Source organism: Theropithecus gelada, chromosome 4 (assembly GCF_003255815.1).
Source record: "Theropithecus gelada isolate Dixy chromosome 4, Tgel_1.0, whole genome shotgun sequence".
NCBI lineage: Eukaryota > Metazoa > Chordata > Mammalia > Primates > Cercopithecidae > Theropithecus > Theropithecus gelada.
The window spans coordinates 1908728-1927098 of record NC_037671.1 but is presented as its reverse complement, the minus strand read 5'-3'; the positions used below and the strand labels follow the sequence as shown (position 1 = coordinate 1927098).

Genomic DNA, 18371 nt, shown 5'->3' with positions numbered 1-18371 from the left:
AAAGGTACGGAGTGTCTCTAGTTCTGCCTATGGGGAGGGTACCAGGACATTGCAGGGCTTGTTTGTTGCATCTTCCTGGTTCTTTTTTTTTTTTTTTTTTTTTTTTTTGTGATGGAGTCTCGCTCTGTCGTCCAGGCTGGAGTGCAGTGGCGAGATCTCGGCTCACTGCAAGCTCCGCCTCCCGGGTTCAGGCCATTCTCCTGCCTCAACCTCCCAAGTAGCTGGGACTACAGGCGCCCGCCACGACCCCCGGCTAATTTTTTTTTTGTATTTTTAGTAGAGACGGGGTTTCACCGTGTTAGCCAGGAAGGTCTTGATCTCCTGACCTCGTGATCCACCCACCTCGGCCTCCCAAAGTGCTGGGATTACAGGCGTGAGCCACCGCGCCTGGCCAGCATCTTCCTGGTTCTATAGAATTGCAGCTAGCTTCTGGTTTATTTTTTATTTTTTATTTTTTGAGATGGAGTTTCACTCTTGTTGCCCAGGCTGCAGTGCAGTTGGCACGATCTCAGGTCACTGCAACTTCCGCCTCCTGGGTTCAAGCGATTCTCCTGCCTCAGCCTGCCGAGTAGCTGGCATTACAGGCATGTGCCACCATGCCCAGCTAATTTGGTATTTTATAGTAGAGACGGGGTTTCTCCATGTTGGTCAGGCTGGTCTCAAACTTCCGATCTCAGGTGATCCACCTGCCTCTGCCTCTCAGAGTGCTGGGATTACAGGCGGAAGCCACTGCGCCTGGCCGCTTCTGTTTTATTGAAGAGACAAAAGAATGCCCCCTCACCCCTAGCAGGGATGTGTGACCTCTGGTGCAAGGCAGTTCATGAAGAGACTTCCTCAGGTTCAGAATTCTCGTCTGGGTAAAGGGAGTGGGGGTGGAGTGGGTCATCTCTGAGGTTTTTTTTTTTTGGGGGGGGGCTCTAATTTTGGTTTCTGTCTGTCCAGGAGCCAGGAATGGAGAGAACGGTAATGGTTTTACTTCTTATTGTGGAAACCTGTTGAGATAATCACAGAGAATATACTGAAGGCATGAAAAATAGGGCAGAACCATAGCAGCGTGTGGCAAGTTGGGGAAGAGTTTTTGGAGAGGGTGAATTTTGCATCGGACCTGACAGAATTGTGTGTGGGGAAGGGGAGCGGTTATTCTGGTCTGCTCACATCTCTCATACTCAACCTCATTTCTCCTAATTCTGAAATCTTGAGATCCTCCATCACTAAGAAAGAAAACTGCTGTCCAACAGGGACCCTTTATTGCTCACCCCATATGTGAAAGTTAGTCATAGCTAAGGCTAGGGTGCTTTGGTCAGTATCAGCAGAATATATGCCCCTTTTCTTTTGTCAGCATTACTCAGCTTACAAAGCCCTTCCATGTAGATGACCTCATCTGAGCTTCCTAACAAAGGAGCTGGTATTAGACCCCATTTGACAGTGCGCCTGGGTAGGGAAGAGAGTGTAGTGGATTGAGCAGAGGCTTTGGCACCAGACACGGCTTCCTAGCCATGTGCTCTTGGGCAAGTTGCTTAACCTTGCCGAGCCTCAGTTTCCTCAGAAGGAGTCTGTATAAGCAAGGGAAGGGATTGGTCATAGAAGTGGTACTGTGTTTCGTTTATCTAGTTACGGCAGACTCTCAAAAACAAATGGTTGTATACAATTAACGTTGTCTGCAGTTCCCCTGAATCCATTCACTTGTTCAGTAAATGTGTATTGAGCTTCTACAAGGTGTCAAGCACCATGATCGCTGTATCAGTGATTTAACCATTTTTGATGGTTACTACAGACCCCTTTAAGAATGTGATAGAAAACTATAGCTCCCTCTCCACAGAAAACTTTTCTAGCTTTTTATTTTGCTTTGCCGAACCATTTCAAATTGGGTGCGAGACGTGAGGCTCTAAATACTACAGCATCCATTGCCTTGAGATACAGGTATTCTCAGCCGGGCGCGGTGGCTCACACCTGTAATCCCAGCACTTTGGGAGGCCAAGGCAGGTGGATCACCTGAGGTCAGGAGTTTGAGACCGCCAGCCTGGCCAACCTGATGAAACCCCATCTCTACTAAAAATACAAAAATTAGCCGGACGTGGTGGTGGGCACCTGTAATCCCAGCTACTAGGGAGGCTGAGGCAGGAGAATCGCTTGAACCTGGGAAGAAAAGGTTGTAGTGAGCCAGATTGTGCCATTGCACTCCAGCCTGGGCAACAAGAGAAAAACTCCATCTCAAAAATAAATAAATATGTAAATAAATAAGTATAGGCATTCTCATACATAACCTCAATAAATACCATTAAGAAAATAATTTTAGACAGGGTGCAGTCGCACATGCCTATAATCCCAGCACTTTGGGAGGCTGAGGTGGGAGGATGGCTTGAGCCTAGGAGTTCGAGACCAGCCTGGGCAATGTAGTGGGAACTCTTCTCTACAAAAACCTTTAAAAATTAGCCAAGTGTGGTAGCATGCAGCTGTTGTTGCAGTCGCTCAGGAGGCTAAGATAAGAGGACTGCTTGAGCCAGGGAGGCAGAGGTTGCAGTGAGCCAAGATAGTTCCACTGCACTCTGGGGGACAGAGTAAGACCCTGTCTCAAAAAATAAATAAATAAATAAATAAATAAATAAATAAAAGAAAGAAAAATAATTGTTTAATATGATCCAACACCCAATCTATTTTCAAATTTCCCACAATAGTTCCAAGACTATTTTTATAACTTTTTTTTTTTTTTTGCAGGATCCAATCAAGGTTTACATATTACATTTGTTTATTATTTCTCTTTAGTCTGTAAAAATCAAGAGCAGTTCCTGTGAATTTTTTTTTATGACATTGACTTTTTAAAAGACTAGACCAGTTGCCATGTGAACTGTCCAGCTTTCTGGATTTATCTGATTCTTTCCTCATGGTGTGGTTTAACTCCTCCATTGGTACTTTTTCAGTTGTAACATACTTCAGAGTATTCCCTTCCTTTATATTTTTTATAAACTGGAAGTTAGATCTAAAGACTTGACTAGATTCATTCAAGTCAAACATTTTTGGCACAAAAACTTCATCGGTAATGTTGTGTGATTCATATAGTGCCATGCCGGGAAGCACATGCCACTTTGCCCCATCTGCTGATGACGCTGGATTTGGTCACTTAGTTAAGGTAACCACTGGATCTCTTCCTTATGAAGGTATGTCAGGAAGTAATCCATTCGTTGGTGCTTTGGCACTATGGGGACTATCTCATCCCCCAGAACCTTTCACCTAATAGTTTTAGCATCTATTGATGATCCTTGTGCTATTATAATGGCAGTCGCAAAATGATTTTCTAATTCTGTTATCCCTCTTCTACTTATTTGCTGATTAGTCTTACAGAAGATTATTCTTCTGTAATTCCCAGACAATTTTAAGTATCTAGTACGTGTACAATAATTTTTAGACAGTTTCAGTTTAGAGACCATCGAAGCCCAGCATGGAGCCTGGGTGATGAGGTGTCTTATTTTGCACGGAAGAAGAACTGTAGCTAAGTTCTTGATAGTCCTTTGATTCTTCTTGTTTTGCAAGTAAATTGCAAAATAAGTTCCCAACCCAAAGATAACACAGGCTATCCTTCGACAAAAAAACAACCTCAGCTTTTAAACTTCTAGGCCATTCGGCAAAGAGGCATGCATGATAAAGGGCTTGAAAGCCCACAGACACACCCAGTACCATTCCTTTTTCCTCTTTCCCAGGCTTATTTTCTCAACAGTAAAGCCAAGGATTTGGACCAGGCAATTCCTAGCATTTTTTTTTTTTTTCTTTTTTGAGATGGAGTCTCACTCTGTCACCCAGGCTGGAGTGCAGTGGCACAATCTAGGCTCACTGCAACGTCTGCCTCCTGGGTTGAGGTGGTTGATTCTCCTGCCTCAGCCTCCTGAGTAGCTGGGACTACAGGTGCATGCTACTACGCCTGGGTAATTTTTGTATTTTTAGTAGAGGTGGGGTTCCACCATGTTAGCCAGGATGGTCTCGATCTCCTGACGTAATTCACCTGCCTCGCCCTCCCAAAGTGTTGGGATTACAGGCGTGAGCCACCGTGCCTGGCCAATTCCTAGTATTTCTACCAGCATTACTAACATCTAGGAACTTGATATTACTTTCACTTGACAGTTAAATTCCTTGATTCCTTCATTTGAGCTTTGAAGGTGCTTGATTTTCCCCTCATTATGTCTCTTAAAGTCACACATACCTAGATCCATTAGTGCTTCCAGTTGCAATTATTATCAGCACTATAATAGTCTCTTATATTTATGTAGTCCTTTTACATTATAAAATGCTTTTTATGTATTATTGTACTAGACCCTCAATGAGTAAACATTATATCCCTGTTTTGTTTACTCTTGGGTCTTATAGACTGGGGGTTTTATTTCTGTCTCATTAATGTCACTACTGACCAAGGCCACTGAACTCTGTTGCGATGGACTTTCACCATACATAATCATTAATAGTATTGATTTGCCTGTAATTCAGGTTGCTTCATTCCAGCCTCGCAGTCACCTCTGTGCCCTGCTGGTTGTCTTCCCAGCGCTGCCCTAGTTGCCTTCCATGGATCTATAGGAGAGCAAGTCCTCCAGGTACTGCCCTGTGACGATGTTGTTGAACTCTGTAGCACATGTGTCACTGTGGCTGGTTCTGCTCACTTCCTCTCTTGCTGCCACTTTTGAATTTAACTCTTTGTTTGTGGTTTGGACACTCACTAGATTTGGAAACCAGGGGTTCTGGGTTCTCTCCTAGATTTCCGTCTGTGTACCAGGCTTGTACTTAGTACTTTTACCATAATTCTTTCACATGACCTGCTTAGAAACCCTTGAAGGTAAGTATCACTGTTCCCATTTTACAGATGGATACACTGAGGCTCAGTACGTAAGTGACTTCTGTATTGTCGCACAGAGTCAGGGGCAGGAGGCTGCTCTTGGGTTAGATGTACTGAGGCTCATAACCTCAGACTGGAGCTGGGCCAGGACTACAAAGGTAAACAGAAGCAGAGTCCTTTCTGTGTGTCCCCGCTCCCTGTACAAGCCAAGGCCTCACAGCACATAGCAGCCACAGCCACCTGAGGATTCCTTCCAGCTAGACGAGGCAGTTACAGCCAAGAACAAGTCCACTGAGGCTAAGCTGTGCCCCTCTGGAGGGCTGAGTCTAGGGTCCAGCCTTCTAGGGGAAGCAAATTAAGCCCAAGCTATAGAATAGCCCAGGGAAACACTTATAAAGGGAAATGCTGACAGTCAGACTCCTGAAGCTTCCTGATGCTTCTCGAGTTTTGGTAAAGAACCTTAGTTTTTTTTTTTTTTTTTTTTTTTTAATGTTTTCTGGTTTTTTGTTTGTTTTGAGATAGTCTCTTATTCTGTTGCTCAATCTGGAGTGTAGTGGCACAATCATGTCTCACTGTAGCCTCCACCTCCCAGATTCAAGTAATCTTCCTGCCACAGCCTCCTCAGTAGCTGAAACTACAGATGTATGCTACTACACTGAGGTATTTTTAAAAATTTTTAAATTTTTTTAGTAGAGACAGGATCTCACTATGTTGCTGAGGCTGGTTTCAGACTCCTGGGTTCAAGTGATCGTCCTGCCTCAGCCACCCAAAGTGTTAAGTTTACAGGGTGAGCCATGTCATGCTGCCCTCTCTTGGTTCTTGAAACCTGAAACCTTGAGGAGCAAACAACACAATCAAAACAATTACAGTGGCTCACGCCTGTAATCTCAGCAGTTTGGGAGGCGGAGGCGGGCGGATCACGAGATCAGGCGATCTAGACTATCCTGGCTAACACGGTGAAACCCTGTCTCTACTAAAGACACAAAAAATTAGCCGGGCGTGGTGGCAGGCACCTGTAGTTCCAGCTACTTGGGAGGCTGAGGCAGGAGAATGGCGTGAACCCGGGAGGCGGAGGTTGCAGTGAGCCAAGATCCTACCACTGCACTCCAGCCTGAGCAACAGAGCAAAACTCCATCTCAGAAAAAAAAAAGGGGGGGATCTCTTGACTGTATCAGGACCCCGATGACCATTTGTGTGTCTTGTGCTTTGCACAGCTGAGTGAAGGAGCACTGTGTCCACAGTAGACGTTGTAGATTTATATGTGTGTCATTATGAGTTTCCCACCAGGTAGTGATTTTTCTGCTACAGTTGGTGCATTACAGCGATTTTCCAACAGATAGAAGGAAGGGTGTTGAGGCTCTCCCAACAGGAAGGTATGAGCTATTGGCAGTCCTGCTCTTCACTCTACCAAGCTAATCTTTCTGGGTTTCCATATCCTTATCTGTACAATAAGGGAGTTGGACTAGATCTGTAAGGTCCCCTTCCCTTTGACATTGTGTGAGCCTTGTAGGAGCTGGTGGTGTCTGTAGATTGACTGAGTGCTGGAGCTGGCAGCCCCGTGCAAGGCTGCCACCTCTGCCCCTTTACTGTGTTCGCGCCTGACTCTATGTCTCGTCTCCAAGGAGAAGAAGTCCTCACCAGTGAACGGAGACCTCTGAACTGAGGATACCATGGCCACGTCAGCCCCGCTACGGAGCCTGGAAGAGGAGGTGACCTGCTCCATCTGTCTCGATTACCTGCGGGACCCTGTGACCATTGACTGTGGCCACGTCTTCTGCCGCAGCTGCACCACAGACGTCCGCCCCATCTCAGGGAGCCGCCCTGTCTGCCCACTCTGCAAGAAGCCTTTTAAGAAGGAGAACATCCGACCTGTGTGGCAGCTGGCCAGCCTGGTGGAGAACATTGAGCGGCTGAAGGTGGACAAGGGCAGGCAGCCGGGAGAGGTGACCCGGGAGCAGCAGGACGCGAAGTTGTGTGAGCGACACCGAGAGAAGCTGCACTACTACTGCGAGGACGACGGGAAGCTGCTGTGCGTGATGTGCCGGGAGTCCCGGGAGCACAGGCCCCACACGGCCGTCCTCATGGAGAAGGCCGCCCAGCCCCACAGGGTAAGCCCTTCTCACCCCCGAGGGTGACTTGCCACCTTCTCTGGACACTCTGCCCTGCAGTCCTCAGAGAACTCAGCCTGATTCTCCCCTCCTGCCCCAGCCCAGAGCATCCACCTGTTCCCACTGCTTGTTTTTCCACAGGAAAAAATCCTGAACCACCTGAGTACCCTAAGGAGAGACAGAGACAAAATTCAGGGCTTCCAGGCAAAGGGAGAAGCTGATATCCTGGCGGCGCTGGTAAGTGATGCTGTTTCAGGAAGCCCTGAGGCGGTGCACCCGTGTAGGGCAGGGTGAGCCTGGGCAAGCAGGCGGCAGCTGGGAGGTGTCTCTAGCACTGTTTGTAGGGAGGACGGGCGTCAGCCTGGCAGTGGCAGACCTGGGTTTTAGCCCAGGTGCTGTCTTTCTGAGCTATGTGGTCTTGGGCCTGTTTCTTTCTTGTCTGAGAGACAGGTGGGTCGTCTGGATGTCAGCTAGAGTCCCTTCTATTTTCTGTGACTCTCACCTTGATGACAGGACCCATGTCCAGCTGCTGGTTCTCTTCTGCCAGGGGACTGAAGGTGTGACTTCATTCTTCCTTTCAAAGAGAGAGAGAGAGACAAGGTTGCCTGGGAGTGGAGAGGGTCTAGAAGGAGGGAGCTGGCTCCAGGGTAAGAACTGGGAGGGAAGGGCTAGAGAACAGCTAAGGCAGGCCTGCCAGTTCAGATGGCGCTGTATGTAGTGAGGCCCAGGCCCACAATAATGGTTGCCAGTATAGTGGGACCCCCTCCATATCTGTGGGCTCCACACCGGTGGATTTACCCAACCATGGATCAGAAATACTCAGAAAAAAGAAAAAGCATCTCTACTGAACATATACAGATTTTTTTTTCTTATCATTATTCTCTAAACAATGCAGTGTAACAGATATTTATATAGCATTTACATTATATTAGGCATTGTAAGTAATCTAGAGATAATTTAAAGTATATAGTAGATTATATGTAAATATTATTCCATTTTACATAAGAAACTTGAGCATCCTTGGATTTTGGTATCCTTGGGGAGGGGATCCTGGAACCATAACCCACTGATACCGAGGGACAACTGTAGGTGGGAAATAGGCAGCACGTTATGTGCTTGATTAGAGATGGGGTTGTGGGAGAACCGATCAAATGGTTCTGATTTTCTGGGGAACTGTGTATGTTGAGGAAGTGGGCAGTGGAGGAGTAGTGGGGTCAGGGCCAGTGGTGCGTCATTAGGCCTGGGGAGAGGGAGACAGTAAGCTAGAGATGGCTAAGTCCAGGGGACCCCTCCAGGCCCTCAGTGTGCATGGCTGCCCCCAGCCCAGCACCAGTCAACAGGGCCACTGAGGACTCCCCTCACCCCAACTGGGGAGGAGATTTGGAGGCAGGAAAGGACATGGTCCCTAAGCACAGATGTCACACAGTTTTGCTGAGGAAACAGGATACAGTCTTATGTGGCGGGGTGGGGGACACATAGGTATTTTAGACTGAACAGTGGGGTGCTGAAGAGAGGACTGGTCAGGCTTAGATGACATTAATCAAGCAAAACTTACTGGAAGAGGTGACAGAGATTTTGTCCAGGAGGGAAAAGTGTGCCAGCTCATGAGTGAGCCCCACAGAGTTTCTGCAGGGGCCCCAGATTGTACTGGGTTAGCTAGAACAGACTGTGGCTGACCAGTCAGGTAGAGACAGGGTTTTGATCATATAGCGGTGGGGTGAACTGAACTAATTCATTACTGATGTCTTCTTTGAGAAGAGGAGTGTGGACCAGGAGCCCTCTATAGCTCCTCCCACTCCAGATCCTGTAGAATTCCTGAACGGGGGTACCGAGGTGAACGAACCAGCCTGGCACACCTCCAGTGCTGGGCCCTCCACCCTGAGCGGAGGTGTCAGCCCTTCTCCCCTTCCTGCCCGTTGCAGAAGAAGCTCCAGGACCAGAGGCAGTACATTGTGGCTGAGTTTGAGCAGGGTCATCAGTTCCTGAGGGAGCGGGAGGAACACCTGCTGGAACAGCTGGCGAAGCTGGAGCAGGAGCTCACAGAGGGCAGGGAGAAGTTCAAGAGCCGGGGCATCGGGGAGCTCGCCCGGCTGGCCCTGGTCATCTCCGAACTGGAGGGCAAGGCACAGCAGCCAGCTGCAGAGCTCATGCAGGTGAGAGGCCATCCCTGGACAGGGAGCCAGGGACCAGGACGGTGAGTCCCAGCCCTGCCATTCACTTGCAGGACCTTAGGAGACTTGGGGGCTCAGTTTTGTCATCTGAAACATGGGATGATAATCCTTCCCCCTGCCAATTATTCTGTAGATTGCATGAGCATAAAATGAAATAACTGGCATGGTGTCACTTCAAAAAATAAACTTTCTATACAAAACTGTTCAAAAAACTAAATGATATAGTATAAAATGGAAGGGAAGGTTATTAATATCATTAATTATTATCATTTACCATCCTCCGTCCTCACCACTGCCATCATGAGCCCTTCTAACAAGTCACTGGCAGACACTTAGCTGGTGGAAACTTTTTATGGTGTTGTGGTTGGGGTGGCTGAGGGAGGGCTGACCAGCAGCTCCTCTCAAAGGCCCGGAGGATCTGGAAGAGATAGGGAAACTGGGGAAGGGAGACAGAGATGGCCAGGTTTTCTCTGGGCCCATGGGATTACCACACAGAGAGCAAGATGGAAAGCAGGCAAGGGGGCCTCGGGGCGCCTCCTAGAGGAGGGGCCTTTGATAGTGAGAAAGGGAGGCTTTGGGGCTGAAGAACTGGCTGTGAAGCTGAAATGGCAGCACATCTCCTCCCCCGGGAGCCTCTGGGGATCACACTATCCTGAGGAGGGCCCAGCAGCCTTTGGAGGGGTAGAGGGCTCAACCTTCCTATCCTCACAGGCTGGGAGGAGAGGGTTTCTCTGATGGTATTCCCCCACTTGCACTGTTTAGGGTGGCTGGGTCTGTCTGTCAGCAGCAGAGCCACCCAGGATTTCTAGGAAGGTGGTTCCAGGCCAATGGCAGGGCAAACCAATAGCCAGGAGGGAGAGACGGCAAGGCAGACTCCCCAGTGTGTGCACCAGGACAGACTGCAGAAGGAAGCGGCCACCTGCTCCTCATTGTTGTGAATTCAGATGCACAGAATGAGGACTGGCAGGGAGGTTAGACCTTCCAGTCCAGCCCCTACTGATGAAGTCACTGAGGTCCAGAGAGTGGAAGGAGTTTGTCCCAGGCCATGTGGCAGGTGGCAGGTCACAGCTCGAGCCCACATGTCCTGACCCCTGGGCTCTGAGTTCTTGTTCTTATTTTGTCCAGAATGTCTCTCTGGCCCCCTCTTTTCCTCCAGATGTCATTCTGTTCCCTCAGGTTTCTCTCGTCATACTCTGACTGGGTCATTTTCTGCGTCTCCTTTTGCCCCTGTTCTTCCTCTCCCCACAACCCTGCTATGTGTGGATGCCTACTGTGTGTGGAACAGAGGCACACAGCTGAGGATGTGGTGGGGCTGAAATCCATTGCGTCTGCCCAGAGGGGTGCCTTTTCCTAATGCACCCAGAGAAGTGGCCCTCTGAGCAGAGGCCTGGCCCTCAGTGACTCAGAGCACTCCGATTGCGGCTCTCCCTGGGGTGGGGTAAGGTTAAGGGAAGAGAGAGAAAATGGTATCTGCTTGAAACTAGTATAGGAAATGTTATTGGTACTGGTTTCTTTTTTGTTTTGTGTTTTCTCTTTTATTTTTAGTGCTATGTAATGTATATATTTATGGGATATAGAGGTTTTTGTTTGTTTTTGAGACAGAGTCTCGCTCTGTCTCCCAGGCTGGAGTGCAGTGGTGTAATCTTAGCTCACTGCAACCTCCGCCTCCTGGGTTGAAGCAATTCTTCTGCCTCTGCAACCTGTGCCTCCTGGGTTCAAGCGATTCTCCTGCCTCAGCCTCCCAAGTAACTCGGATTACAGGTGCACGTCACCACACCTGGCTAATTTTTGTATTTTTGGTAGAGTCAGGGTTTCATCATGTTGGCCAGGCTGGTCTTCAACTCCTGACCTCAGCCTCCCAAAGTACTGGGATTACAGGCATGAGCCACCGTGCCTGGCCTAGAGTGTTATTTTGATACATGTATGTAATATATAATAATCAACTCAGAGTAATTAGTATATCTATCACCTCAAACACTTATCATTTCTTTGTGTTGGAACATTCAAAATCCTCTCTTCTAGCTTTTTGAAAATGTGTGGTAAATTATAGTTAATGGTATTCTCCCTACAATGCTGCACAACACTAGAATTTATTCTTCCCGTGTAACTGTAACTTTGTGTCCTTTAACCAGTTTCTCCCTACCCTCCTCTCCCCAGCCCCCTTCCCAGCCTCTAATCCTTATTATTCTGCTCTCTACTTCCATGAACTCAAATTTATTATGGATGAATAGTACTCCATTGTGTATATATACTACATTTTCTTTATTTGTATGCTGATGGATGCTTAGATTGAGTCCACATCTCAGCTATTGTGAACAGTGCCACGATAAACATGAGTGTGCAGGTATCACTTTGATATACTGATTTTCTTTTCTTTGGATAAATACCTAGTAATGAGATTGCTGGATCATATGGTAGTTCTATTTTTAGTTTTTTGAGAAACTCTCATACTGTTTTCCATAACGGCTATACTTATATGTGGAAAAACCTAAAGGCCCCATCAAGAAACTCTTAGAACTAATAAACAAATTCAGTAAAGTTGCAGGATACAAAATCAACATAAAAAGTCCACTGCATTTTTAATACACCAATAACAAACTAGCTAAAAAAGACATCAATAAAGCAACCCCATTTACAATAGCTACAAAAGTAAAATAAAATACCTGGGAATTAAGTTAACCAAGGAGGTGAGAGACCGCTATAATGAAAACTGCAAAACACTGATGAAAGAAATTGAAGAGGACACAAACAAATGGAAAAATATTCCATGCTTGTGGATTAGAATTAATATTGTTAAAATGACTATCCTATCCAAAGCAATCTACAGATTTAATACAATCCCTGTTATCAAAATACCAATGACATTCTTCACAAAAATAGAAAAAAACTAAAATTCATATGGAGTCACAAAAGACCCCCAATGGCCAAAGCAGTCCTAAGCAAAAAGAACAAAACTGGAGGCTTCACACTATCTTACTTCAAAATATACTACAGCCAGTGGTGGCTCACACCTGTAATCCCAGCACTTTGTGAGGCCGAGGCAGGCGGATCACGAGATCAGGAGTTTGAGACCAGCCTGACCAACATGGTGAAACCCCCATCCCTACTAAAAATACAAAAATTAGCCAGGCGTGGTGGTGCGCACCTGTAATCCCAGCTACTCGGGAGGCTGAGGCAGGAGAATTGCTTGAATCTGGGAGGCAGAGGTTGCAGTGAGCCGAGATTGTGCCACTGCACTCCAGCCTGGGCAATAGAGACTCCATTTTAAAATATATATATATACACATATATATATATGTGTGTGTGTGTAGTGTGTACCACACTACAAAGCTATAGTAACCAAAACAGCATGTATTGATATAAAAGCAGACACATAGACCAATGGAACAGAATAGAGAACTCAGAAATAAATTCACATATTTACAGCCAACTGATTTTCAACAAAAGCACCAAGAACATACAGTGGGGGAAGGGACAGTCTCTTTAATAAATGGTGCTGGGAAAACTGGGTAACCAACCATATGCAGAAAAATGGTATTGGTAGATTTTGTCTGTGTGCTTGAGTTGATTGTAACGCATGGGAACTGGACAGCTAACTCCCTAATTAGCATTAATATTTTCCCAGAGATTATTTGGCTGTCAAAGTATAGTAAGAAAAAGACCTAAAATAGGGTCCAGAAGTCTGATAGAGAAATACAGGTGAGGCTGGTGTGGTGGCTCACACCTATAATTCCAGCACTTTGGGAGGCTGAGGCAGACAGATTGCTTGAACCCAGGAGTTTGAGACCAGCCTGGGCAACATAGTGAGATCCTGTCTGAAAAAAATTAAAAAAGAAAAAAATAGAAATACAGGTGAGAGGGAGAAGCAGCAGGACAAAATGTGTAAAATAGAAGAGACCTTTTGATAGAAGTGATAGAAAAGGAAAGACAAACCTATGGGCTGGGAGCATCAAGAAGACATTAAAGGGATTGGGGTGATAGGAGAGGCCCAGAGAGACACTGCATCCTGCCCTGGTTAACCCGGGCGGGCCCTGCCGGATCAGGTGGCATGCTTGCACCCTGCTTCTCCTGCTGTACACCCCCGTGAAGAACTTTCTTGATACTCTCTGTTAGTAACCGGGCACATCCCCTCCGGGAGCTTGCCATGACTCATTGCTGTGGCCCCACTGCTCGACTCTGCCTGTTTCATGACAGCCTCAGATGTCTTGGGTGGGAAGAGTCCTCCAGGAGATGTGGGCTGAGCACTTCCCTCCAGAGGCCCCATATGTGGCTGTGGATGGGGGCCTCTCAGTCTTTCAGCCTCTCGACAGGGCCAGCCCTGCCCTGGCTCTTGGGACCCCACCCTCTCTGGACTGCTCACAACCTTTAACCTTTAGAGGACTCTTCTTTCTCCTGTGTGATTCTCTCCCTTTCTACTGCTGTAGGAACTTTCATGTCAGGAAATATGCCCAGTTGGGCCCCTGGCCCCCACTCTACCTACTGCTCCATTCATTTGCTCTTTTATGCCACCTTTGTCAGCAGAGCTGTCAGGACACGCTTTCTGTTTTGTTGCCTGTCTTCTGAAGCTGCCTTGGACTTACATGTGTTGAGGGGCGTGTTAGAGGACTTGGCCAGAAATTTGCTACCGGTCTCTGGGCATTTAGTTGCTTCATAGTGGGGGGTCGGGATGTGCCTCTGACTTCTTGTTTTGCTCCTCTGGAGTAAAACACAACTCTTCCCAAACTTTCTGAAGCAGTCATCAGCAGCCACAATTTGTTAATTCCATTTGTTTCCTGAATCTCACCCTCTCCAGGAAGCCAGCCTGCACCCCACCGGCCCCTGCTCCCATCCCCCTTCACTCTGCTCTCTTTTCCCGTGGTGCGTATCACTCACGTAGTGTGATGTATTTGCTACATTGATTATTGTCTGCTTCCCCCTGCTAGAATGTCAGCTCTACAGAAGTGGGGATTTGTCTCTCTCTCTCTCTCTTTTTTTTTTTTTAACTGTTCTGAGGCTTCTAGATCAGTGCCTGGTACCTAGGAAGCACTTAATAAATATTTGTGGAATGAGTGAAAGGAAGGCAAAAATCAATACAGAGTATTATGGAGGCTTTTGACTCACAAAAGGGAATCTGAGTGTCTCAGAATAACCCTCTTCCCACTCACCCTGTCCTACCACCTGTCTGTCACAGAGATAGCACCACCGTTCTCCCTCCTGTACAAACCATGCTCTGTTGTTGATTATCCTTTACCAGTATGTCCAGTTGAATCTGTCTAAAATACCTGGAATATATTGCTTCTCTCTTTTTCTCCCTACTGCCACCACTTTAGTTCAGGCCATCTTTAGCTCTCCCCTGGTCCACAGCAAAAACCTCCGGACCAACCTGCCCATGTTCCTGTTGCCTTCTTAGTCCCTTCTCTGTGGGACAGCCAAGTGAGTGGTCACTTAGGGTTTTGGCTCGCTGCTGTACAGTGACGCAAACAGAATAGAAGTTTATTTCTGTCTCAGTAACAGGTCAGAGGTGCAGGGTCTAGAGCTATCACGGTAGCTGTACATAAGCTCATCCAGGGGACTGGGTTACTTCCATGTGGTTCTTCTACCAGCTTCTAGGGATGTTGTCCTCTGCTGTGTGGTCAAAGTTGGGCTCACCACCACCATGTCCAAAATTCAGTTGGGGGAAAGAGGAAGTAGAAAGCAATTTTCTTTTTTTAAAGGACAATGCCCGGAATTATGGTCATTGCTTTCTATCACATGCCATTGGCTGAAACTTAGTCTCGTGACCAGACCTTGTCATAGGGGATCTGGAAAATGTAGTCTTCCCAGGTGACCATCTGACCAGCGATAACTCCAGGGGTTCTGTTATTAAAAGCAGGAAGGGGAGAGTGGACTCTGGAGGTTACACAGCAGTCTCAGCCACATGCAGAGCGGATCACACATAACATGCCCCTACTTGATACCCTTGGTGGCTTTCCACTGTATGTGGAGAAAAATTCAAACTCCTTACCATGCATATCCAGCCCTGCGCGATCTGGCCTCTGCCGCTTTCACCAAGCCCTTTCCTGTTTTACCTTATCTCTCTTCATCTGGCCAGTACTTCTCATCCCTGAGTTCTCTGCGCAGGTATCTCCCAGAGAGGTTGCCCCTGTCATCCCCCAGCCATGGTGGCTTCTGTCATTGTGCTGATTTTGTTTGTTTTCTTGTTGTTTTATCCAGTGACCCCACTAGAATGTCATCTCCATAAAAAGCGACCACATTTGTTTTGTTCACTGATATGTCCCACCTCTGCTACAGTGTTGGGTGCAGATGCATTGAAGTCTTGTTTGATTCATATTGATACTTGTGCTTTTTTTTTCCCCTTCTAGGACACGAGAGACTTCCTAAACAGGTAAGAGTCTTCTCTCCACGGCGTACCTCATCCCCCTTGTTTATGTTCCCTCCCCTTCTGACCAGGTCCATTTGAATCATGGGGAATGGTGTGGTGCCAGAGGTACTCACATCCCATGGTTCATCCTGATGCCCTTCTGAGGAGCAGGACACATCCTTGAGAACTGGAGACTTGCTCTTCTCTTTGTGAGTTCTCTGTGTAACCTCAGCTCCTTGGCCCACTGGCCTTATTTGAGGTGGGACAGAGCAGAGAGTTTAGAAACATGGCTTAGGAGACAGAGCGCCCTGGATGTGGAGTCTACTGATGGTCTGAAGCCCTGGCTCAGCTGGTGTCTTTGGGCCACTGTTTTTCTGTCACTTGTCTGGGGACAATCATACCTTTCCTCTCCCCTTCATAATTGCCATGAGGATTGAGAGATAAGTATGAAGGAAAGTAAGAAGAGCTGAGTAACAGCTTGTTACGTCTGTCATCTTCTCAGGTATCCACGGAAGAAGTTCTGGGTTGGGAAACCCATCGCTCGAGTGGTTAAAAAAAAGACCGGAGAATTCTCAGATAAACTCCTCTCTCTGCAGCGAGGCCTGAGGGAATTCCAGGGTAAGGGTTGGGGAGCGCACAAAGGGTGGGAGTCAGAGCAGGGCTACCTCGTAGAAAGAGGGCAGCCGGCTCCTTTCCATCACCTTGTCGAGTCTCACTCTTCTGAGGGCCTCCTGCCTTAGAAATGGATCCCTGTCAGGAAATTGATACCGCCCCAGCAAGAAATGGGCTCGTGCATTTGCGGGACTTGAGTCATTGCTGTCCTTTTTTCTCCCCAGGGAAGCTGCTGAGAGACTTGGAATATAAGACAGGTGAGTGTCGAGAGGGTGGTTCCCAGATGTACATCAAATATAGAAAACTCTGCCTGCAGAGATTCTGACTGCCCACTTTTTCCCCAGGTAGCCCCTTTTGCAACAGGAAGAATTTCCCAGCTGCACAGTAGAAGCCACCCCTCCCTCCTTGCACTTTCTAATCGGCCTACTCTTTAGTCTACTGAGGCCTCTGCTTGCTAGTCTGACCCTTCTCTACCCTGTGTTTGCTTTTCCTTTTCCTATTCTCACAGGTCCTATCACCAGTCCTTTTCCTGTGGTTGAGCTTTCTCTCATCTTCCTGTCTGCATGGCTCCTATATTCAGAGCAAACAGCAGGGGCAACCTAAGGCCAGAGGCCATATCCACCAGAGGCCCCACTACTGTGCTTCCTCTCAGCCCTGCAGTTAGGTTGTATACTGCATACCAACCACCAAAGAGCACCATCCACATAGACCAAGATGGGAGTGGTGCCCCTTGGATTGTGAGGACTGGTGGTCTCCTCCTGGCCCACTTTCACACTTGCTTTCCTGAGAACCACTGAGGAGGTCGAACTGTCTGGGAGCAAACGAGGCCCTGAGAGCTCCATCTAGTTCACAGGATAAAATCCCACAGCAGAACTGAGTTAGCAGTGGTTAAACCTTAGGTGGTTGTAGCTTCTTTATTAATGTCTGAGCTGTCTGTGAATACCATCAAATTCTGCCCGTCAGGTGATTCTAATTATAGAGAATCCTATGAGGATGACGGTGAGGATTATCCCACTCTCAGTACATGTTCAGGGTTTCTTGAACCATCTTACAGAGCAGCCTGGTGGTTTTGAAACTGAAACTGAACAGTTTGCAGAGACCCTGAATGCCTGTATTACAATAGATGATGCTTTGCAAGAACTTGTGGAACTCAGAGGACACATCTGTCCCAAATTTCTTTTTTTTCTTTTTTCTTTTGAGATGGAATCTTGCTTTGTCACCCAGGCTAGAGTGCAGTGACGCGATCTCGACTCGCTGCAAGCTCTGCCTCCCAGGTTCACACCATTCTCCTGCCTCAGCCTCCCAAGTAGCTGGGACTACAGGCGCCCGCCACCATGCTTGGCTAATTTTTGTATTTTTAGTAGAGATTGGGTTTCACCGTGTTAGCCAGGATGGTCTCGATCTCCTGACCTTGTGATCCACCCGCCTTGGCCTCCCAAAGTGCTGGGATTACAAGCGTGAGCCACTGTGCCTGGCCCCAAATTTCTCTTACATGGGAGCTTGCCTGTGTAATTACCTGGCCCATCATCTGACAGCACATAGAGTAGCACCTTCCGCAAATTTCTACTTCAAAGATGTTGGACTGAATATGACATTAAAGATCAAGCTGCAAAAGGGGATGAAGTTACTCCAAAAAATTTCATGCATTTGTACCCTTTCTGGGAGAGCTTTATCGTAACCTGGAGATCAGAGGAACAAATGGACAGGTTACAAGGGCAGATATTCTTCAGGTTGGTCTTTGGGAGTTGCCGAATGCCTGAATGCCCTCTTTTCTAATCCCATGGATGACAGCTTAATTTGTGCAATAAAATTGCTGAAGTTGACAGGGTCAGTTTTGGAAGATGCTTGGAAGGAAAAAGGAGGGACTGATATGGAAGAAATTATTTAGGAAATTGAAAATGTTGTCATAGATGCAAACTGTGGCAGAGACGTGAAGCAGATGCTCTTGAAGCTTGTAGAGCTCCAGTGCAGTAACTGGAGTAGAGTCCATGCAACTTCATCATGCAGAAATGCAACACCCGAAAAAGATCCCAATTACTATGTGAATGAACCAGCATTTTATACATCTCATAGTGTTCGTTTCACTGCAGCCAATCCAGATTCCCAAGAGGCATATCAGGAGTTACTTGAAAAAGAGGACTTTTTTTCTAGATTATGAAGAAAGTGGAACAGATTTATCAGGGGCTGGTGATCCACACTTGAATGATATTGATGATGAGTTGGACCCAGAGATCCAGAGAGAGAGGAAGCTTATGAAGTTTTGTTTGGAATCAGAGCGTAAGCGAAAACAGTAAAGTTAAATTTCAGTATATCATGTTTATAAA

At 47.1% G+C, this 18371-nt stretch overlaps 1 protein-coding gene and 1 pseudogene across 3 annotated transcripts in view; both read left to right on the top strand.

The window, feature by feature from the left end:
- LOC112622170 (tripartite motif-containing protein 26) overlaps window positions 1-18371 on the top strand; it is a 29543-nt gene that overhangs the window by 8873 nt on the left and 2299 nt on the right. The window contains exons 2-9 of one of the 3 annotated variants that reach the window (XM_025381427.1): window positions 943-1059; window positions 4474-4577; window positions 6327-6924; window positions 7066-7161; window positions 8847-9077; window positions 15437-15459; window positions 15938-16053; window positions 16272-16304. In XM_025381427.1, the coding sequence (XP_025237212.1) occupies window positions 6487-6924; window positions 7066-7161; window positions 8847-9077; window positions 15437-15459; window positions 15938-16053; window positions 16272-16304 (937 nt within the window). In that variant the 5' untranslated portion in view covers window positions 943-1059; window positions 4474-4577; window positions 6327-6486. The remainder of the gene's footprint in view (window positions 1-942; window positions 1060-4473; window positions 4578-6326; window positions 6925-7065; window positions 7162-8846; window positions 9078-15436; window positions 15460-15937; window positions 16054-16271; window positions 16305-18371) is intronic. The other 2 variants (XM_025381428.1, XM_025381426.1) reach the window with 2 other exon arrangements.
- On the top strand, window positions 16762-18341 carry LOC112622094 (annotated as a pseudogene).